At 53.4% G+C, this 21,377-nt stretch overlaps 10 protein-coding genes across 10 annotated transcripts; 6 read left to right on the top strand and 4 right to left on the bottom strand.

The window, feature by feature from the left end:
- Positions 1–913: 913 nt before the first annotated feature.
- On the bottom strand, positions 914–2,083 carry J4E92_008647 (uncharacterized protein; the record flags this gene model as incomplete). Its single annotated transcript, XM_051499998.1, has 3 exons — positions 914–1,368; positions 1,418–1,879; positions 1,930–2,083. 3 exons carry the CDS (start codon positions 2,081–2,083, stop codon positions 914–916), a joined length of 1,071 nt encoding a protein of 356 aa, XP_051349696.1.
- A 1,510-nt stretch (positions 2,084–3,593) lies between these two features.
- On the top strand, positions 3,594–4,568 carry J4E92_008648 (uncharacterized protein; the record flags this gene model as incomplete). The annotated part of the gene is made up of 2 exons (XM_051499999.1): positions 3,594–3,704; positions 3,753–4,568. 2 exons carry the CDS (start codon positions 3,594–3,596, stop codon positions 4,566–4,568), a joined length of 927 nt encoding a protein of 308 aa, XP_051349697.1.
- A 626-nt stretch (positions 4,569–5,194) lies between these two features.
- J4E92_008649 (uncharacterized protein) lies at positions 5,195–7,332 on the top strand (the record flags this gene model as incomplete). Its single annotated transcript, XM_051500000.1, has 4 exons — positions 5,195–5,350; positions 5,397–5,857; positions 5,903–7,177; positions 7,227–7,332. 4 exons carry the CDS (start codon positions 5,195–5,197, stop codon positions 7,330–7,332), a joined length of 1,998 nt encoding a protein of 665 aa, XP_051349698.1.
- A 69-nt stretch (positions 7,333–7,401) lies between these two features.
- Positions 7,402–8,153, bottom strand: BNA1 (3-hydroxyanthranilic acid dioxygenase; the record flags this gene model as incomplete). The annotated part of the gene is made up of 2 exons (XM_051500001.1): positions 7,402–7,909; positions 8,002–8,153. 2 exons carry the CDS (start codon positions 8,151–8,153, stop codon positions 7,402–7,404), a joined length of 660 nt encoding a protein of 219 aa, XP_051349699.1.
- A 291-nt stretch (positions 8,154–8,444) lies between these two features.
- On the top strand, positions 8,445–9,262 carry J4E92_008651 (uncharacterized protein; the record flags this gene model as incomplete). The annotated part of the gene is made up of 4 exons (XM_051500002.1): positions 8,445–8,534; positions 8,590–8,773; positions 8,999–9,095; positions 9,148–9,262. The coding sequence occupies 4 exons, from the start codon at positions 8,445–8,447 to the stop codon at positions 9,260–9,262; spliced, it is 486 nt and encodes a 161-aa protein (XP_051349700.1).
- Positions 9,263–10,435: 1,173 nt separating this feature from the next.
- Positions 10,436–12,495, top strand: J4E92_008652 (uncharacterized protein; the record flags this gene model as incomplete). The annotated part of the gene is made up of 4 exons (XM_051500003.1): positions 10,436–10,469; positions 10,523–10,829; positions 10,879–11,342; positions 11,390–12,495. The coding sequence occupies 4 exons, from the start codon at positions 10,436–10,438 to the stop codon at positions 12,493–12,495; spliced, it is 1,911 nt and encodes a 636-aa protein (XP_051349701.1).
- Positions 12,496–12,849: 354 nt separating this feature from the next.
- On the top strand, positions 12,850–14,885 carry J4E92_008653 (uncharacterized protein; the record flags this gene model as incomplete). The annotated part of the gene is made up of 2 exons (XM_051500004.1): positions 12,850–13,134; positions 13,191–14,885. The coding sequence occupies 2 exons, from the start codon at positions 12,850–12,852 to the stop codon at positions 14,883–14,885; spliced, it is 1,980 nt and encodes a 659-aa protein (XP_051349702.1).
- Positions 14,886–15,394: 509 nt separating this feature from the next.
- On the bottom strand, positions 15,395–18,457 carry ALA1 (Alanine--tRNA ligase; the record flags this gene model as incomplete). The annotated part of the gene is made up of 3 exons (XM_051500005.1): positions 15,395–15,574; positions 15,647–18,279; positions 18,367–18,457. The coding sequence occupies 3 exons, from the start codon at positions 18,455–18,457 to the stop codon at positions 15,395–15,397; spliced, it is 2,904 nt and encodes a 967-aa protein (XP_051349703.1).
- A 481-nt stretch (positions 18,458–18,938) lies between these two features.
- Positions 18,939–19,726, top strand: J4E92_008655 (uncharacterized protein; the record flags this gene model as incomplete). The annotated part of the gene is made up of 2 exons (XM_051500006.1): positions 18,939–19,071; positions 19,128–19,726. The coding sequence occupies 2 exons, from the start codon at positions 18,939–18,941 to the stop codon at positions 19,724–19,726; spliced, it is 732 nt and encodes a 243-aa protein (XP_051349704.1).
- A 157-nt stretch (positions 19,727–19,883) lies between these two features.
- Positions 19,884–20,626, bottom strand: J4E92_008656 (uncharacterized protein; the record flags this gene model as incomplete). The annotated part of the gene is made up of 3 exons (XM_051500007.1): positions 19,884–20,291; positions 20,350–20,478; positions 20,537–20,626. The coding sequence occupies 3 exons, from the start codon at positions 20,624–20,626 to the stop codon at positions 19,884–19,886; spliced, it is 627 nt and encodes a 208-aa protein (XP_051349705.1).
- Positions 20,627–21,377: the final 751 nt, after the last annotated feature.

Below are 21,377 nucleotides of genomic sequence, written 5' to 3' on the forward strand. Positions count from 1 at the left end.
AGTGGTGATGGGAGATTGTATCATTCGCTACCAAGGAAAAAGTCCTGCGCTCGCTACCCAACCATCCACCACACCTATGAAGTACAAAAGACTTGCCCCTCCCGCCTCCTTGCTGCTCTGCACCTTGATCGACGATCGAGATGAAAGTCAAACGGCAATATCGACCGGTGATGATGAGAGAACGATGTCTTCGTGGCGTCGACGGTCTGTTCTGAGGTCAAAGAAAACGAAACAGAATAGCGGCGCCGACAGGTGATGACAAGAGGTCGATGTCTTCGCGACATCGACTAATGTTCTGAGGTTACAAAAAGAAAACGTTCAAACAGCACGTTCGACCGGTGATGACAAAGGAATCGATATCTTCGCGATGTCGAAACTCCGTTCTGAGGTCAAAGACACTGTTGTGCCCGGAAGAGGGCAGACTGAGTGTCGTGTTGTAATATTCCGTGCGCCGTTCAAAAAGGTCTGCCGTAGCAGATGAAGTAATGACGGGTGGATATCGTCGTTCTGGGAGAGAAAGCTCGACCGATCCGAAAAGCTCAGTGCAAGAGACGCGTGGGTTGATAGATCACCTACCTCAACTCTATCTTGACTCTGTTACGAGCGAACGGTATCACTCTCCAGGATCAGGGTAAATGTTCAGAATTGAGATGTTTGAGCAAGTAGCGCTTCGCGTTTCTGTGGCAAGAGCAAGAAGATTTCATGTTCCGAGAAGGTTGAAAGGCCCAGGCGCATGTGTTGAGTAATATTATGTATTACTATAACGACAAGGTATCATACATTAACCACTACACCCTCCATAAACACAATCATCCAAGCGATGGTATCAGAGCAGGCGCATATCAACGCTCCAGCCTCTCATGAATGACCTCAGAAACAAAGACGCAAAAGTACTGCGACGTTGCTGGGCAATCTACGAAGACCCGAAGCTGGTGATGTTAATCCCAATGTCAGCCAATGCCGGTCCAACATCGAGATTCAAGTTGATCGTGTTGCTCTTGATCGCATCTTCGTAGTAGGTCAAATGCTGACCATCTTTGATACTCGAGTTGCCCACAATCTCAAGCGGCAGCACAGCATCATTGTACTTGTTCTGGATCAGGCCCAAGATAGCGAGCTGGTCGACGTGGCTTTGCAGAGGGAACACATTGTCGCCGGGCTTGAGGTAAAGGTCTGGAATGAGTGCGTAGCCAATTGCGGTGCCGTCGACGGCTAGATTCATGGTGATGTTGCCTAGGTCGAGGGTCATGACAGAGGGGTTGGGAATGCTGACGTTGGCAATGAGGTTGGAGCCATCGGAAAGGATCTCGTCTGTGCCAGAGAGAATGCGCACGTCGCTGATGTTGAGTCCGGAGAGCTTGTTTAGTCCTGCAAACACAATTAGACTAGTCCTTACTGTAGCTTCAATGAGACCTACCCTTCATCGTAATGACTTTGTTGTAATCGACGTCCATGGTAGGCAGGCCAGAGAGGTGAATGTTGGTCTTGCCGTCAAGGTGAATTTGGAGTGTCTCGCTGTCAAGCACAGCCTTGGTATAACTGGAGAACTCGACATCACTCGCAAAAATGACATCTTGGTCGACGGTGACGCGGGTCTCTGCCTCAGACTTCGCTTCAGGTATGGTGATGTAGATGAAAGGGTCTTGTCCTGATAGCGATAGTCCTGCTTTGAAGCTATCAATCTTAGGGTGATAACTGCTGCCACTCCTGATGACTGTATCAATCTTGAGGTGGACACCGTTCTGCTGCGGGTTGGTAACTTCCTGGGCAGTAACTTCGAGTGTCGAGGAGTTGATCTCATGCTGTGCCTTATTTGGTATGCCAACAAATATGATTGGCAGAACGATGACCAACACTATGATCACAAGGACCAGGCAATCTGACGTAATGTAAACACGAAGTACGTTGAGGCTGTCGGGAGAGACTTACCACACCACCAAAACTTTCTGCAGTGGTTCTTCATACGCCCTTTGGCGCCTGGCGTGGGCCCTGGCGGGTAGAGCTTATTCATAACGCCGCCTTTCTTCTGGGGCGTTGTATACACATCGTCCGCCCGTGTCGCTCCGCCGTCTTTGCTCTCCATATTGACGGTCTTGTGTGAAGTGTAAAGAGGTTGTTGTGTACAGTTCGATCACTCTGTCGCCCACCGGTTGATGGCGATTCAGAGCGACTGTGGGTTCTTCAGGGGACAGACCCGCAGGGTGTCGCACGCGAATTAAGTAGAAACAAGAATATACACCAAGACTTCCAAGGACGGTATGAACGCGGAGGTACGCGGGGAACGCACACCTTGTGGATGTCAAAAGCTGGGGAATGTGTAGGAGACTGGCACATGCGCGAAAACGACCGAGACCCCTCTTACGCCAAATACCAATTGGCTGTGCACCGATGGCAAGGCGAATGTCGAAAAGGGTACGATCAGTGACAGGCCTCTTAGCGATTTTCATGAAGATGACGGGTTGCCCGAGAAAGTAGCCTGTTGCGGATACGCTCCGAAGCACTCACCACCTATCCGGTCGCATTATGAAGCCGAGGCAGCGCAGGCAATTGAAGGATCAACTGGCACATGCGTGAGGGATGTCTGAAGAATGCGGCCACATTTTGTAACCTAGGGCGCCGAAGAGCCGTGAGTGGATAGGTCTGCATGAAGCTCTAAGCTGCTCGGCAATGTCCGTCTATCTGGATTGGCTCGTCCTACTACAACCAGAGGCGAAAAGGCGTTGACTCGAGTGACACGCGATCATATTGAACAGCCCGAGCAGTGCGAGGGATCGTTGTTGACCCCAGACGGTAGCGCGGGTCCTGCACCTTTTGAGGTTAGAGGTGGAGAAACCCCCTGAAGCGGCAACCAATGTAAGCCAATGCTTGTCGGTGGTCGATCTGAATTCGGGAGACGCGCCTCTTTGTTGCAGTGAGGAAATAATCTAAAGCCGTCTAAATCAGCAGGTGAGCAGTGGCTTATTGCCTCAGGTAAGAGAATCACCAGCCCCCTCATTCACATGAAGGCGAAAAGCCGAAATCATGGGCTCAGCCGAATCAACCCCAACACCCAGCAAGGGGCTGCATCTCTGCATCTTGATATACACACTAGGACAAAGCATACAAGCAGATGGATCCGTCGCACTGAAAGTCGTCTAAATCAACATCGAGCAGGGGTTGCCTTGGCATCCGAAACACCCGCCATCTGCGGTTCATGTGGTGTCCAATTCGATTTGTGTGGCACTCAGGGCCGGCCCAGCCCTTTTCCCAAGGAACGTAGGTGGCGGAAGTCGTTGTTCGAGCCTCCCGGGTCTACGGTTGGAGACCAGATCGTTTGGAAGGCCTAATATGCACACAGGTCGTTTGGGAGGCCTAATGTGCACCCGCGATAGAATGCGCGATGCGTCACTGTAGCGCTGTTTGAGGGCCGATGGCATTTAACAGGCTGGGCGAGGAGATGTGGTCGAAAGAAGACTCTGGGGGATCGCCTGCCCTGACATATGCCAAGGGAACGCTACGAAGGTGGGTCGCTGCCGCTGCGGGCGGTCCTGCAAGTTGAGGCGCCCGAGTCGACAACACAAATTTTTAGAGCATTCACAACTCACTAGCACAAGATGGCGCAATCAGATGAGGAGGATGATTACATGAATATGGTGTTTGAGGATGCGCCAAAGGGACCAAAGTATGAGACTTCTCTCCAGCGCGCCGCGCGCAAGCGCAAAGAGGTGCGTTGAGTGGATTCGCCATATTTCGCCAGACTGACACATTGACAGGGCGAAGCCAAAGCGAGACAGAAGACCAAAGCCGAACGAGAGGAAGAGGCCGAAGCTGCACGAGAAGCTGCCCTCGCCACTGCTCTGCCTGAGACCAACAAGGGATTCAAGATGATGGCCAAATTTGGATTCAAGCAGGGTGATGCTCTGGGCAAGTCCGAAGACGCGCGCAAAGAGCCTATACGAGTCAACCCCAAAGACGACAGAGGAGGCATTGGTCTTGAGTCGGAAAAGAAGCGCAAGTTCAGGGAACAGTTCGAGGAAGCAGATCGACTGGCAAAGCGCGCAAAGGAAGAAGAGGGTGATTACCTAGAGATAATGCGCCAAGAACAGAAAGAGAAGAAGGCCGAACGAGATTTGGACAGCGCGCAGAGGACAGCCGAGCGCTTGTCGGACAAGAAGGCCGAAGAAAAAGGCGCGCCAGACACGAGCGAGAAACCACTGAAGGACATCAACGTCCTTTGGCGTGTTCGTGCGCGGCGCAGGGTGGAGAAGAACCGCGACAAGCAGCAACGACGAGAACTGAATAATAGCATTTCGTCGCGATTACCCACGCTAGCCCCTGAAGACGATGACGACGATTCGAAGATAGCACAAGGCCGAGACCTTGCGCCCTTCTATACTACACTTGAGAACGAGCTCGAGGATGAAGATCCAGAGCTGGCAGAGTTTGAGGCCTTGCCCGTGGCAGAGCGGTTACAGAAGCTTCTGGTATTCCTTCGCGAAGAGTACCATTACTGTCTGTACTGCGGATACGAATACCCTGATGCCGAAATGGAAGGATGTCCAGGAGTGACTGAGGAGGAGCACGATTGAGAGACCTAATCTTCACTACATGAAGATGTCTCGATAATACAAGCTACGAGCTCGAATTCTGCTATGCTCTTAGCCTGCAATAGGTGAGATCACGGCTGGACACATGAGACCGGCGTAACGTTCGGCTCGTGCAACATTGTCTGGCTTTGCAGCTCTGGGTCGCGGTCACAACATGGCAACGGTCTCGAAAAGTCATAGTCGCTGGTGAGAATCTAGTGAATCAAGGAGTCCAGTTTCTTCCGGCTCCAAGATGTTTATCGACGACCATTCGAAGGTGAGGTAGCTTCAAAGTACTTTCTACACTTCCAATAGCTATCGATTATCAATAAGATGGACAAGAGGAACGCGCGAGGTGAAAATAGTACAATACCTCCGTAGGCAAACCACTGCAGATAAACCGCAATTGAACAGAGTTCTCCGATGTCATACCTCTGTCACTCCTACCACAATATCGTCCATTACACATGCTGGCATTCGGCGTTGTCCCTGAAACAGCCTCGTGAGCTTTGACCAGATCACCAAGTCCCGTGCTCACGCGCTTCGCGATTCGTCGCGCCTGCCCCTAGCCCTTGCCCATCAACAACATCAGACAAGTAGAGAAATCATCACGACTGCAACAATCGAAAATGGAACATCAGAAAAGCTACATATATGAGCCACCTTCGACAGAAGAACGGGCGCCAAAGCGACAAAGAACCGGCAAATTCGACCCGCAGGCGCAACTACCAGAACGGCTAGCCAGGTATCGGGAATTGTGGGCACAGCAAGACGAGCGCATTCAAGTGAGCCGGATAGTAACACGCGTTAGATGGCTGCTAATGTGAGCAGAGTACTCTCGAAGGGGCAGATAGCGCCACCCAGGAAAAGATCGTCAACTTCATCTCCGCTTCCAGCGCATCGCCAGATGAGCCCAAGTTTGCCATTCCAACAGCGCTCATCGTTGCCGGTCCTAGCATTGCATCCCATGGCCCTTTCTTCGAGCGTCTGGGTAGGGGCATCAGAGCTGAAAACTGCGCATATGTTGTGCTGACGTCCAGCGAATGCCCAAATTTGAAGACGCTGCTGAAAACCCTCATCAAGAAGGTTACTTCGCGCGTGGATGATGAAGACGAAGATGATTTAGATCGCCCAGCTGCGTCTTCGAGGCATGGCCCGAAATTACTCAATTACGATCTTGGCCATGTTCAAGAATGGCAAAAGAAGAATCGCGCTTCTAGCATCGTCGTTGCTTTGCAGGATAGTGAGGCTTTCGACGTTGGACTACTCGTTGATGTAGTTGATCTTCTTCAGTACGTCTGATCATATCTAGCGATGGCCCATGCTAATTTATACAGCTCATGGCTCGATCGTCTGCCGTTTGTTGTACTCTTTGGCATTGCTACTTCGGCAGAGAGCTTCGAGGAGCGTCTTGCAGGCAATTCACTCCGCTACCTTGAAGGCCAGAAGTTTGACGTTACCCAATCTGATGAGATCATCGAGAAGCTGTTTCGCGCGACAGTTGTCAGCACAGATTCTCGACTTCACATCGGACCCAACCTCTGTCGCCGTATGTTGGATCGACAGAAGGATCACGTTCAAAACACACAGGATTTCTGTGATGGGCTCAAGTACGCTTACATGTCGCATTTTTATGCTAGTGTACCCAGCGTCTTCCTCGCGCATGATGTTACACCCGGAGACCTATCAGCGGATGCGTTCGAAGCTGTTCGTACTCTGCCATCGTTTCGCCAGTGGGTTGAGGGTATGCTAGAAGCTGGTCAGGCACAAGATGTACGAAGGGTACTGGAAGATAACAAGTACCTGTTCGACCAGATTGCACATCATCTGCAATCTGGCCAACGCGCCATGATATCATTGAGCCACGCTGCGGAAGTACTAGCGAACATCCGCGAGTCGCTTCAGATGTCACCCAGCGTCCGGCTTTCATCTATCTGGACCCGAGCAGCAGCTGGCGAGCTAGCTGGATCGCCCCTCATCCGCGAAACGATGTTGTCCATCAAGAAGATTCCATCCGACAGACTGGTACATTTGCTAGCATCGCTACGAGATCTTGAAGACGACAACCTCTCGTTGGGCATTGCTTCGGCTCAGCAGACGCTCGACAGCCTGTTGCAAAACGCCGATGCACCGCTCCGCACGCAGCACGATGTCCGCAACAACAGTGTACGAACCACTGTCGTGGCACAAAAAGTACTTCTGAGCAAGCACAAAGCTGCACTGTCCGAGCAAGACAAGGCATACTCAGACCTGGTCACAGAATTTCACGACAAGCTCGAGGCGTATTTCACCTCCTCGTTCATCGACCCGAAGACGTTGACTCTGAATGAGCTCTTCATATACGACCTAAAGTCACCACACACAGAGGTCTTCCAACCCAAGCCGCGCTTTGCTGTTGAGCGTGCACTAGCTTCTCCTCACGACTATCTGGGCTGCGAATGCTGTAGTGGAGTCGATGGAAACCCGGCAGCTCTTTCTGCAACACAACCCGCAACAGCCATTGTGTATCAGATGTACCTCGAGTCCGGCACGTTGATTAATGTCACCGATTTGTGGTCGGCGTTCAACGCCATTGCAGGAGACGGAACAGAAGAGAATGAGCCCAACACCATGTAAGTCTGCACCTACATATCATAGTCATGGTATACTAATCCGTCACAGGGCATTATTCCAGCGAGCACTAGCCGAACTGCGATACCTGGGCCTCGTCAAACCCAGTCGAAAGAAGACAGACCACATTTCCAAGATCATGTGGAAAGGACTATAAAACCCTTTTCCCGTCTCCATTGCAGCCACCGTACATACAATACATATTATAAACCCCATTCCATCCCATTCAAGCCTTCTTCGGCTGCGGCGCAGTATCACAAACAGTCCCACAATTCTTACACGTCCTCTTCTCCGTATCCGCCTTGAAAGCATTCACCGCATCCTTAATCTGCGTGCCCAAATCCGTACAATAAAACGCCGCCTCATACACCTTATCCCCACAGTTCTGACAATACCACCTCAGGCGGTCCAAACTGCCCTCCGGCCTCTTCTGCTCAAGCACCACGCCCACAGTATCTTTGAAGCGCACGGGGTTATGCGGTGTGTTTGGGGGCAGTAAGAACATGTCGCCTTCGTTGATGTGGATGTCTTTGAATTGCTGGCCTGGTGGGAGGGTCGTGTCGACGACTTTGAGTAGCATGGCGCCTTTGTGTTGGTAGAACCATTCTGCGGTTTCGTTGATGTGGTAGTCGGTTCGTTCGTTGGGGCCGCCGACTATCATTACGGTTACAGAGTCGTTGTAGACGCAGTAGTTGTTTATCGGCGGTTTGAGCATGTGCGCGTTCTCCGAAACCCTGCGTGCGAGGTTTGTTAGTTGGGTTTGTTTGAGGCAGGACGGGATGGGAGCAGCTGAGAGGAGCTGGGGTGGTATATGTATGTATCTTACCATTTTGGTATGTTCAATGGTGGACCTAGTTGTCGGTGCGGTTGCGATTGCGAGAAGTGGCGCTGTGGCAGTGTTACGGAAGCTCGCGGTGTTGATCGCGAAACGCGTTGCGCGAGCCTGATGGCCGGCCGTAATGATCGCGTCGTGTTCATGCTGGATTGATGTGTACGTCAAAAGAGAACCTCGTTCCTCAAGTCAGCGCGACGAGTTTGTTTGGTCTGCTTTGAAATGTAAAGTCGACGATGTAATCATCAAGGGTCCAGCACAAGTGGGGAGCTTCTCGCCCCGCGGCTCGTGCGTGCATTTGTCGATCACTGGTGCGACGCGTGCCATCACATGCAGCTTCTCGACCCGCCTATCTCGAGACACGAGCATAGCTTCCCCATCTCCTCCGCAGCATCCAACAACAACCACACCAACCGACCTCGAAAGCAAAACACAACATGGGCATGGATCACTCGCACATGGACCACGGCCACATGGGCCACGACATGCCTGGCATGGGCGGCGATGGACCCAAGTGCAACATGAACGTATGGCTATGTACGTCCCTGTATCGGACGACACGCTGACAAGTCGCTCGAATAGATGCTGTTCACCTGGGACACGACCGATCTCTGCATCGTGTTCCCCTCATGGCACATCTCCGGCACGACCTCGCTCGTCTTCTCGCTCCTCGCCGTCGTCCTCATGACCGCTGGCTACGAAGCCATCCGCGAGATATCGCGACGATACGAAGCCTACTCCAAGGGCGTCATGGAGGGACCTAGAGGTGAGTTTGCCTCTTTCATACACACACCCATACATATACAACCGGAGTAGTAGTAGTCAAGTGAGACTACGACAAAGAGGCAAGGTCGTAGAAGTAGGAGACTAGGGAGGTCTCTTTTCTTCTATCTTCAATCAACCACACTTGTTGGGGAACACTCGCTGAGTTTAACCTTTTCGTCGCCGTGTAAAGACGATGCAGATGAATCTAGCTCATTACTTGGATCAGGGAGAAACGGTGGTGTGGGGCGCAGTGCCGAGCAGCAGATGAAGATTATCAAGGCTGTTTTGTATGCTGTGCAGGTGTTTTACTCCTTCTTCATCATGTAAGTTCTTCCTGGTGGCATTGGAGTTGGAGATTGGGGCTGATGTGTGTAGGCTGCTTTTCATGACGTACAACGGTTGGGTTATGCTTGCTGTGGCTGTGGGCGCTTTCGTTGGATACTTGATGTTCAGCCAGTCTTCGTCGACAAAGTCGGTGGCCTGCCATTGAGGAGCATACACAGAAGCAATGGGGTACGGGGGATTGGAGAACAAGAGGGGACGAGGCCTACAGATGGTCTGCCCTCCACCAACGAGGTGCACATTGACATATCCTGTGATATCCGGGCCTAGTACCCTGCAGCTCCGATACATCGGACGCACCGTCCAATTTAGCTCGACTTCGTAGCGCCAACCCTGTAGATACTTTGAGAGGGAATGAGCACCTGGCAATATATTATATAACGAATGTCTCGTTCGGTCCTCAGCGTCGATTCGCGCGAGATACACCGAGATGGACCTGGTCGCATCGGCAACAGCTACCCCGAGAAATATAAATCCGAGCAGTTCCAAGGTTTGACCACGATTGATCTTGAATGCAGAGTCTTATACCTTGACATCGGAGCAGCGTGGGAAGTCGGTGTAAGATGATGGTCCGACATGGTTTTGGAGCGAGAGTCAGTTCCGAAGACGGCAATATCGCCCGCTGACTGTCGCGTTCGTGCGAGCAAAGACCGATCGGGCTATGATGCCTGGGCGGGATGATTTGCCATAACGAGCATCGTGGAGCTGAACCATCAACGAACATTGCAAGAGTTGAAGACGAAGAAGAAGTCGCGCAGCAAATGTATTGCGTCTACGATGTTCGAGATTTACGATTGGGGCTAGGCTTGACATGTGCTCTAGCCTTCACATGCCAACGGCGAGTTCCACGGTTGCGCGTTCCCACGCGTGACTTGCCCCAGGTTTCCCAGCAAGCCCCAACTCCTCGGCGTTCCGTCCGATGGAGAGGTCAGCCAACCGCCCTGCCGCCAACCACGCTGCGCATACCCAAGTCATGTGGGCGCTGACGGCGACGAGCGTCTTCACATGCAACAGCTGAACCGTTGCTCGATATTCACATCAGCAGCGCAGTGCAGGCCGGGCTTGGTGAGGCTCACGCATTGCCAGCAGACAAACTGCCGCCGCGTGATTGGCCCGCGCGGCGACAACCTTGGAAGTGCATGCGGGTTAGCGCATTCTCCACTTCCGAGGCACAAGTTGCGCTCCAAGTGCTAGACGGAAGCCGAGCAGCCATCCGTTGCATCCATACAAAGCAGAAGCCGATCCCCAGACTTTTCGCCTTCATCTGCTCTCTCCATACCCCGTCTTTTCTCCCCTTCCCTCTTCAACCGCATCCATCACCATGCCTGAGAGAGTCATTGTTGTTGGCGCTGGCCGTAAGCATCACCGCACCATACACCGTCACGCGCATGGCTAACCACGACGGCAGTGTCCGGCTTGAGCGCTGCTCACACCATCTACCTCGCTGGTGGAAATGTCGTTCTCCTCGACAAGAACAACTTCATGGGAGGCAACTCCACAAAGGCCACATCAGGAATCAACGGTGCTCTTACAAGGACGCAAGTCGACGAGAAGATCGGCGACAGCGTCAAGCAGTTCTACGATGACACACTCAAGTCTGCGCGAGACAAGGCGCGGCCAGACCTGATCAAGGTCCTGACCTACAAGTCCGCTGCTGCCGTCGAGTGGTTGATGGACGTCTTCAACCTAGACCTCACTCTCGTCTCGCGGTTGGGGTACGTCCGACAGTATTCCCGAATCTGACACATGTACTGACTTTGACAGCGGTCACTCCCAACCCCGTACCCACCGTGGCCACGATGCCAAGTTCCCCGGAATGGCCATCACATACGCTCTGATGCAACGATTCGAGGAGTTGGCCGAGCAGGAGCCGGATCGCGTTCAGCTTGTCAAGAAAGCCAAGGTCTCCAAGATCAACACCGAGGGCAACCGCGCCACTGGTGTCACATACACATTCGGCGGCGAGGAGACAACACTCGAGGGACCCGTCATCCTGGCGACTGGTGGTTACGCCGCCGACTTCACAGAGGACTCTCTTCTGAAGAAGTGGAGGCCAGACACCTACGACCTCTCCACCACCAACGGCGCTCACGCTACCGGTGATGGACACAAGATGTTGATGAAGATTGGTGCCAACGGCATCGACATGGACAAGGTCCAAGTGCATCCTACCGGTCTCGTCGACCCCAAGGACCCTACGGCAAAGACCAAGTTCTTGGCCGCCGAAGGTACGTGCATTACCGACATATATCTTTCTCATGCTAACAATCTCTAGCTCTCCGTGGTGAGGGTGGTATCCTTCTCAACAACAAAGGCAAGCGCTTCTGCGATGACCTCGGTCACCGCGACTACGTCTCCGGCATGATGTGGACTGAGAAGGAGAAGGGCAACTGGCCCATTCGCCTCGTCCTCAACTCCAAGGCATCCAACGTCCTCGACTTCCACACAAGACATTACTCCGGCCGTGGCCTGATGAAGAAGATGACCGGTGCGGAGCTCGCCAAGGAGATTGGTGTCAGCGACAAGGACCTCCAGACCGAGTTCCGAAGCTACAACGCCATTGCCAAGGGCGAGAAGAAGGACGAGTGGAACAAGAAGTACTTCCACAACCTGCCCTTCGATATCAACGACACCTTCCACGTTGCGCAGATGGAGCCTGTGCTCCATTTCACCATGGGTGGTATCGAGATCAACGACCAAGCCCAGTGCTTGAACTCCGACGGCAAGCCGTTCGACGGTCTGTACGTCTGCGGTGAGCTTGCTGGTGGTGTCCACGGTGCCAACCGTCTCGGTGGTTCATCCCTTCTTGGCTGCGTCGTCTACGGTCGTGTAGCAGGAGAGTCTGCTTCCAAGTACCTTTTCCAACAAGCGCTCAACAAGTCTGGTGGCGCCGCCGTCAACCGTCTCGGTCAGATCTCACTGCACATCGACCCATCGCAACCGGGCAAGGTCTCCGTCGAGTGGGGCAACGGTGTCAGCGGAAGCGCTCAAGCCAGCTCTTCGTCAGACCCCGTTGAGCAACAAAAGCAGCTGTCTTCCGCACCTGTCATGTCCTCGAACGGCGACTCAAACGACCCCGGCAAGGTTTCCAAGCCTAACGCACCCAAGAAGTTCAGCATTCCAGACAAGGAATTCTCGCTCGAGGAGGTTGCAAAGCACAACAAGAAGGATGATTTATGGATTGCAGTAAAGGGCATTGTCATGGATGTCACCAACTGGACAGATGAGCACCCAGGAGGTCCTCAGGCGCTCTTCAGCCATATGGGCAAGGATGCGTCAGAGGAATTTGAGATGCTTCACGACGATGAGGTTATTCCCAAGTACGCCCCCGAGATCGTTATCGGTCGGGTCAAGGGTCAAGAGGTGACACTTGAGTACTAGAGGAGGGAAAATGTTGTTTGTACTTTTAGCATGCTTGAAATGATATCACTCGCATATTTCCGATGAACGTTCGGTTGGCATACTCCTGTGATGTTTGTACCATTTATGCATTCACCTGGTTAGCAGGGTTACACTGCAGAGTCGAGCCTCTCGTGCCATGGTAGCGGCGGCAGATCAGCCTTGGATCAGCCTCGGACCCTGGGCCGCATTTTCCCCAGACCATGAACACGCCGCAACCCGTCCCCCTTTGAGCATTACGCAGGCGACATGCTCACGACTGCGTAACGTTTCCCCTCACGTGCATCCTTCCTCAAAAATGCTGCGCCAGCAACTCCTTCATTCCTTTGACAGACAATGACCACTTACGACGAGTATGGCATTCCCGTCGGCGCATACTCAGAACCCGAGAGCTTGACACACCAAGCATGGCGGTTGGGCAGAGCCTTCTTTCTATATCGCATACGACCTGCTGTGCAGGGAAAGAGAAATGAGCTGCGAAGTGGGAATTGGAGCTTTAAGCGGCTCTTTACCCTCGTGAACGGGCTGGTGCTGCTGTGGTGGGTGGTTCTGTACTGGGGCGAGAGAGGTATCTTCAACAGCGCCGTCGAGAGCTGCCACTGGGACAAGTGGGAGGACTGGGTATGTTTGTATCTCACAATATCTACTAGGCTATGCAAAACTAATCGCAACTCCAGGAACCCGGCGCGAACCCCCACAGACTCATCTTCGTCGCCGATCCGCAACTCATAGATCCGCACACCTACCCCGGTCGCCCGTGGCCTCTCAATCCTCTAGCCTACAAATACACCGATCTGTACCTCCGTCGCACCTATTCTCGCTTCCAGACCGTCCTATACCCTGACACTATCTTCTTCCTCGGCGATCTCTTCGACGGTGGCCGCGAATGGTCTACGCGCACAACTACCTCGCCCGAGAAGCAGTATCGCAAATATGGCGACGACTTTTGGATGAACGAGTACAGAAGATTCGGGAACATCTTCTTCAAGCACTGGGGTGATGGCGGCATGCAGACGAGACCAGGACAGCCCGGACGGAAGCTCATAAGCAGTCTACCTGGCAACCATGACCTGGGATTTGCTAAAGGAGTACAAGAAGGCGTCCGAAACAGATTCGAAGCCTACTTTGGCGACGGCAACAGAATCGACGTCATCGCAAACCACACCTTCGTCTCCATCGACAGCGTCTCCCTGAGCGCATTCGGCCAGGAGTCACCAGAACAAGTCGAGAAGATATGGCGCCCTACAAAAGACTTCCTCTCCGACGCAAAGAAGCGCAAGAAGCGCCTAATCCAACGCGAACTACAAGCGCAACAAGGCCTGCGACCCTACCCAGGCATGCCACACCACGCGATCCCAGCTCAAGACCTAGCCACCTCGTCCCTCCCCCACGCCAACGACGACATCACCGAATTCCCCACCATCCTCCTCACCCACGTACCCCTCTACCGCGCCCCAGGCACACCCTGCGGCCCCCTCCGCGAACACTGGCCCCCGACGCCTCCCCCACCGGGCCAACCTCCCCTCGACCACGACGACCGAAACGCCATCTCCGTCCGCGGCGGCTACCAATACCAAAACGTGCTCAACCGCGAAATCACCGCTGATATCGCTGAGAAGGTGGGTGATATCCGGTACGCTTTCTCGGGCGACGACCACGATTACTGCGAGTTGGTGCATAAAGCGTATACCAGTGCTGGCGGCGGCATACGCGAGATCACGGTCAAGAGCATTAGCTGGGCTATGGGCGTCAGGCTTCCCGGTGTTGTGCTGGTTAGTCTGTGGAATCCGGTTGATACGCTTGGGAAGCCGTTGAATGGGGGTGATGCGAGTAAGACGATTCAAACAAAGTTGTGTTTGTTACCGGATCAGATTGGCACATTTCTGAGATACGGAAGTCTGTTCGGGTTGACACTGTTGCTGCTGTTCGTTCGCGCGGCGGGCGTTATGCTAGGCGTTGTCTCGAATGGCGAGGACGAAAAGGCGGAAAGTCCGCTGTTACCTACGACAAACGTCCCTGCTGCTATGGAGAAGGAATCGCATTCCTCGAATTCGTCAACGAGTTCAGAAAGAAACGGCAACCTATCCGCTCGAGCAACTACTCAAGCACGAACCCAACAACAGCAACAGTCGAAATACCAACTCCCCTTGATCCAACACGCCGGCTACGATCCCGCCAAAGACTTCGACGTTGACGACGACGATGCAGGAGATAAGAAGGTCAGAGTCTACGGCGTTAGTACCAAAGTGACCAAGAAGCCGCGGAAACGGAGAAAGGGGTTAGCACTGTTTTGGTGGGAACTCAGAACGAGTTTGAGGACGGTGGTTGTGCTGGGGGGCGTGTGGTATGTGTTTTTGGTGTGGAGGGGGTGAGCGGTGTAGTTTATTTCTTGTTGCTTTCTATAGAACCAACTACGTCAAACCTAAGAAAAAGTTAAACATTATAGAGCCTGCATTAATGTAGAACTACGCTAATCTGGGACAGAACTAAACACTATAGAGCCTGCATTAATGTAGAACTACGTTAACCTAAGACAGAACTAAACACTATAGAGCCTACATCGACGTTAAGCTGCTTACTTTGCATGTTTCTATGTTAATGTAGTTTGCAGACCTATTTAAGGACTTTTCTTGTGTAAGGTGGAGCGCTTATTGTCAACTTCAAACTGGTGTTTTGGCTTGAAGTGCAAAGTGATGAAGTGCCACATTGTGATATCAGTTGCATACTTAACCTGCCAGTCAGAACAGGGAGACTCAGTCTATTCGAAGCAAGCAGTACAAGTCATACACATGTATTGATCTTCATGACGTCTAAATTTCATGCCATCTCACAGTACTGCGACTGGATCATACACGCACCCTCCCAGTCTAACCTCACGACCTTAGAGCTTAAGATTCTCAATGAACTTGGTCGCTTCCGCAACACCCTCATCAACCTTATCCGCATTCGTACCCTGGCCAATCGCAGTAGGAGCGCCCGGCTTGCCACCCGCCTTACCACCGATAATGGGAGTGACAGCAGCGGCCCATTTGGGTCCGTCGGCGCCTGCGTTCTTGAACGGCTGTGTTGTATACGTCAGCAATCGTTATCAAAGAAAAAGGAGAAAAGAGAATAGAACAAGGGGACGACATACCTCACTAACATAACACCCATGCACAACCTTACCCTCCTCAGGCGAAGCAGAGAAAAGATACAAACTCCGATCCTTGAGTGCACTCTTCGGTCCAGAGACAGTCTTGATAGCCTCGCTGATGGCCTTGTTAACCGTGCTCGACCACTCCAGCTTCTTCACCATGAACTTCTTGCTGTCGTCCTCGAAGAACTTGGTCACTTCATCGAGCACACGCTTGTTATCGGCTTTAGCAGCAGTCTTCTGCTCGTCCAGAATGCTCTTTTGGATCTTGGCGAACTCCTCGCGCAGTTTGGTCTTTGCGATGGCGGAGATGGTCAGGTTGTTGAGGTCGACGCCGATTTTCTTCGCTTCGGCTTCCTTGGCGGGGCCAAAAGCCATCTTGCCCATGGCTTGGACGCGTTCTTGGAATTCGCGCGCGATGCGTTGGACGTTGTAGGCTTCTTGGCCGGTTACCGCGACGATACGGCGGATGCCCTTAGCGATGCCGGATTCTTCGAGGATGACGAGTTCTTTGATTTCGCCTGTCTTGAGGACGTGGGTGCCGCCGCAGAATTCGATGGAGAGCTTTTCCCACTTCTCGTTCTTGACGTCGCTGAGGAGCTCCTCGACTGGGACGCCGACGGAGACGACGCGTACGGGGTCGGGGTAGGTCTCGCCGAAGACGGCGCGGACACCGCGGATCTCCTTTGCGGATGCGAGTGGTACTTCTTTGGCGTAGACTTGTGAATCCTGCTTGATGTACTCGGACGAGATCTTCTCGACCTTGTCTAGCTCTGCATCTGACAGACCAGCCTTGTGCGAGAAGTCGAAACGCAGCTTCTCTGGTGCGACTAGAGAACCCTTCTGGTCGACCTCGTTACCAAGGACTTCCCGAAGAGCGTAGTTGAGGACGTGGGTACCGGTGTGGTTGTTGCGGATGGGATGTCTCCGGAGCTCGTCGAACTCTGCAATGACCTCGCTGCCTACGCTCAACTCGCCGTACTTGATGTATCCAGTGTGCAACACGTAGCCGGCATACACCTGAACGTTCTCGATACTGATCTCGGCCTCGCCATCTACAAGTAACCTTCCAGTATCGAATTCTTGACCACCCTGCTCGGCGTAGAAGTTTGTCTTGTCAAGCAAGACACCGAACTGCTCGCCTTCCGGTACCTCTTTCGTGCTCTTGAGGAACTTCTTGTTGTGATATATCGCCTTGATGGTAGCGGTGATGTTTTCGCGGCCAAACTTAGCGGAGTCGTCGGTCTTTGGGACTTCGGGCATGTTCTCCAGCGCACCAAGGTCGTGTACGTCGAACTTGACGACTACGGCACCAGCCTTCTTATCTCCCTTGCTAGCTTCGCGAGCCTTCTCTTGTGCCGCATCAACCTCCTCGTCCTTGATCTTCAAGCCGCGCTCTTCAGCCATGAGCTTCGTCAGATCAACAGGGAAACCGTAGGTGTCATATAACCGCCAAACATCGTCTCCTGGCAGCTCATCCGAGCCCTTGACCTTGGCCTTTTGCGCGTACTTTTCGAAGATGACCTCGCCGCGATCTAACGACTTGGCGAACGCCTTTTCTTCCTCGTCCAGAATCTCCATGATGTCTTGTTGCTTCTTCTTGATCTCGGGGAACATGTCGCCCATCTGTTCAACCAGCGTAGGTACGATCTTGGAGAAGAAGCCGCCGATTTCCGTCTCGAAGTATTTGCGCGCGTATCGTGCACCTCTCCGAAGCACTCGGCGAACGACGTATCCCCGACCGACGTTATTCGGTACACCACCATCGGCAATGGCGAAGCTCATCATGCGAACGTGATCTGCAACGACTCGGTATGCAGTGTCGATACCATCTGGGTCCTGGTCTCCAAAGTTGCCCCTGTATTCCCGCGCTCCAGTAATCTCCTGTATCCTCTTGAAGAGTGGTGTGAAGACGTCGGTGTCGTAGTTGGACTTCTTGTGCTGCAGCACTGAGACTAATCGCTCGTATCCCATACCGGTATCGATGTGCTTGTTCGGTAGCGGTCGTAGTGATCGGTCGGGCTCGCGGTTGTACTGCATGAAGACGTTGTTCCAGATCTCGATGACCTCGGGGTCGTCCATGTTGACGAGCGACGCAGCGTTCCTGTACTCTCCATTGACTGGTTCCCTCAGGTCGTAGTGTACCTCTGAGCAAGGTCCACATGGGCCCTGGTCGCCCATCTCCCAGAAGTTGTCCTTCATGTCACCAGGCAGGATGTGGTCTTCCGGTACGCCCACGCTCTTCCACAGCTCCTTGGCTTCCAGATCTGGCTCCAGCTCACCTGGCACGCCCTCAAAGTATGTGACGTATAGCCTCTTGGGATCTATGCCGTAGACCTTTGTGAGCAGCTCCCAGGTGAAGCCTACCGCCTCCGTCTTGAAGTAGTCGCCGAAACTCCAGTTGCCCAGCATCTCGAAGAAGGTGTGGTGGTAACTGTCCTTGCCCACATCGTCGAGGTCATTGTGCTTTCCACCGGCGCGAATGCACTTTTGCGAGTTGGCGGCGCGCTTGAGCTGTGCGAAGTCGGACGAGGGGTCGACGGTGCCTTGGAAGATGGCCTTGTACTGGTTCATGCCCGCATTGGTGAAGAGGAGGGTGGGGTCGGAGAGGGGCACGACAGATGAGGAAGGCACTGTTTGCTGTCAATTGACTTCCTTGAACATGGTAGACTCATAGTATCAAGAGATGTCGACTCTCGAACACTGAGACGGAAACGCACCAAACGTGTGTCCGCGCTCCTTGAAGTAATCCAGGAAAGTCTGGCGCACGCGGACGGCGCCCCATTCGTGCTTCTCTTCAACGAGCGACATGTTTGCGGCCGGCGCGTTGCCGTGGGGGAGGGGCAGCGAGAGAAGGCGAGTGCAGGTGAAGAGTCTCGTGCAGCGTCTATACAGGACGAGCCGAGGCGAATGCGAACGAGGAAGGTGCGAGTGACGGGTCGCGAGCAAGGGCAGGCGTCTAACCGTATGGTGACTCAGAGGGGCAGCTCGCGTTGGTAGCAGCATTCACGAAAACATGTGGGCAGGGTGCGGGCGCCGAGAGCAGCTGCAGCAGCAAACTGCGGGGCTGTCCTGTCGATGGCGGGCCCAGGAGCTTCGGAGGACCGACATGGCGCGCCTCAGCCCTTCTGGAAGCTTCACGTAAGTGCGCCTAGACGACCGCGCTCCCAGTATAACAACCGCCATGTCCCGATCCCAACACCAGCCCTATCGCTAATCCATCACACCACCCCTACCAATCGGCTGTCTGCGGGAGTACTTGTAGCACGATTTCCTGCCAAAGCTGCGATGCATGGCGCAAGTCGCTAGCTCCCCTCGTCCCTTCGCGCAACAACAGAATGCGCCCCATGGCACCAAGAGAGCCGCTGACAGCTCGCTCGAGAATGAACAGCGGCTGAGTAAGCGGTTCGATCTGCTGAACCTAGGTACGCTCTACCCATTACACTCTACACATGGAAACCCCCTTCTAACAACAGTACAGTAGACAACAATGGCACCCGCCTCTACATCCCCGTCCCAGGCTCAACCGACGCCCCCCACCCCCGGCATCCCCAAGGCGCAACCTCCTACGGCGACCCTCTAGCCTTCGTCTCACCACGTCGCCAACAACCCCGCAAGCCACGCCACGTCCGCGCCAGCCCCTCCCAAGAAGCATGCGGCATGGAAGTAGAAGACACGCCCCACCGCGTCTACATCTCGGACCTGAGCGCCGAACTCTCAGACCTAGAATCCGACGAGGAAACGCCCATCTTCCTCTCCGACATCGAGAAGCACCTCTCCAAAATCCCTCAGCACATCTTACAGGGCCCAGAGCCCAAACCGACGGATAAGAACCAGTTGGTGCTGTATAATGTGCCGAGCAGTTTGACGGTGCCCGAGGCTCAGGATAATGTGCGCAAGGCGATTGTAGAGGCGCGGCAGAGGATTAGGGATAAGCAGGTTAATCCCGTGACGGAGCCTGTGGATGTGGATCTCGGGAGGGATAGCAGTGTGGTTGGAGGACCGAGGATTATGGATGCGATACCCCAAGCTATGGCGTCACCTGTAGAGGGAGACGGAGATGCCATGGACATTGACTGAGTCGAATGATTGTTTGAGTGAATGGTATTATTTGTTGTTGGTCATGAAATTATTATGGATAGTTTGTAACGCTTGTTATACATCAAATGCAATCAACGTGATCCAGTCACGATCTTGTATATCCGCCTTTTGCAGCTGCTTTGTATGTGCATCCTATCTACCGTCTGAATCTATCCAGCACACCCATGATCTTGGCCTTTGCTGGCCGGGGTGGCAGCTCTTGTGATTGTCCTTGCTCGACATCGGAACCGACAACGCCGCTCTGTTGAGGTCCGGCTTGTTGTGGTACTCCTTGTGGTGGGGCACCATATACTGGCATCTCCATACCCTGAGCTCCTTGGTTCGGGTTCATCTTGGTGGCGCCGGGAGGAGGGGGCGCAAAGTATTGGGGCGGTGCATCAGTGTTCTGGTACAGCGGCGGGGGTTCTGCCCATGTGCCGTCCTGTCTTTGTGTGTATTGCGGGTTGGGTGCGTTAGGTGCGTAGGGGTTTTGCGTTTGGTAGAAAGTAAAGTGGTTCTGGGGGACCTGACCATGACGGCGGCGTTCAGAGTAGGAAATGAGGAACTGTTGTGACCGTTAGTATATGAAGGGTTGCGTGTGTTGGAGAAGAGGGGTAACGTACGCGATGGTATGAGAGCAACGGTAGGCCCTTCCTCAGACGTTGCTTTGCGTGAATGCGGCCTCCTACAAACCAACCGAAGAATATGAGAAAGAAAGCTGCGAGGATAATCCATTTGACGATTATGCCTTTCTGTTATCTTGTTAGTTCAAAGTCCTGTGAAGACCACTGGGTGATGAGCCAAACGTACGTCTGAGTACCAAAAGCCATTGTCGTCAAAGCCACACTCCCTCGATCCGTCATCAAATTCGACGCAGTATCTCTTTGTTAATGAAATCATAACTGCGGTGTGTGTGTATTCTCAGCAGAGATAGTAGTGCGAGTCGTGGATGTCTACGTTGGATCGCAGAGGGGAAGATCGACTGGTATAAGCCCAGTATGTGCCGCAATCCAGGGAGGATGATATGGCCGATATGAGCGGTTAATGGGACAGCTGCGCCACTGCTACGTCGTTCTGTCCTTCGGTCGGTTAGGCTCCCGAGAGGGAGGTGTGTCGCGTGTGGAGTGGGTTGGCAACGGGTATTGTTTCAGATGTGTGAGGCGTGGGTGTGTTGGGTTTCAAGATGGGATGGATGCGCGGGCGGCTGTTGAGTGGCTGACCTTCGATAGTAAATAACTAAGGAAGTGGCTTGGGGAGAAGGAAATGGAAACGACGATGAATTGAATGAGTGACAAAAAGAACAACCAAAAAAAGAAGTGACGAAGATTGTGGCTGGGGCAACTGAAGCCTCGAGGTTGGGGAGGTCGGGGGAGCTCTGGTCTGCAAGGGACGCGTGGAAAGGAGTGGAGCGCGTCCCGTGCCCTGCAGGGCTGAAAGCTTGTTCCTTGCCCGCCTGGCCGGATGTGGCGGACTTCACTCCGCATCTTCGTCTGTCGAAATGTGGCTGTGGCATTAATTGCGTTGGAAAATGCGCGTGAGCCATGATGCAACAGTCGGTGAGGTTCGATTCTTTATATTGAAACATACACTTCCTTGTGTTACGTGTCGAGTAGCGCGTGTTCCCGCTAGACAGCAATGATCCGCCGCTGTT

This window comes from Alternaria infectoria (genome assembly GCF_024043175.1).
Source record: "Alternaria infectoria strain BMP 0036 chromosome Unknown scaffold_18, whole genome shotgun sequence".
Taxonomy (NCBI): Eukaryota; Fungi; Ascomycota; class Dothideomycetes; order Pleosporales; family Pleosporaceae; genus Alternaria; species Alternaria infectoria.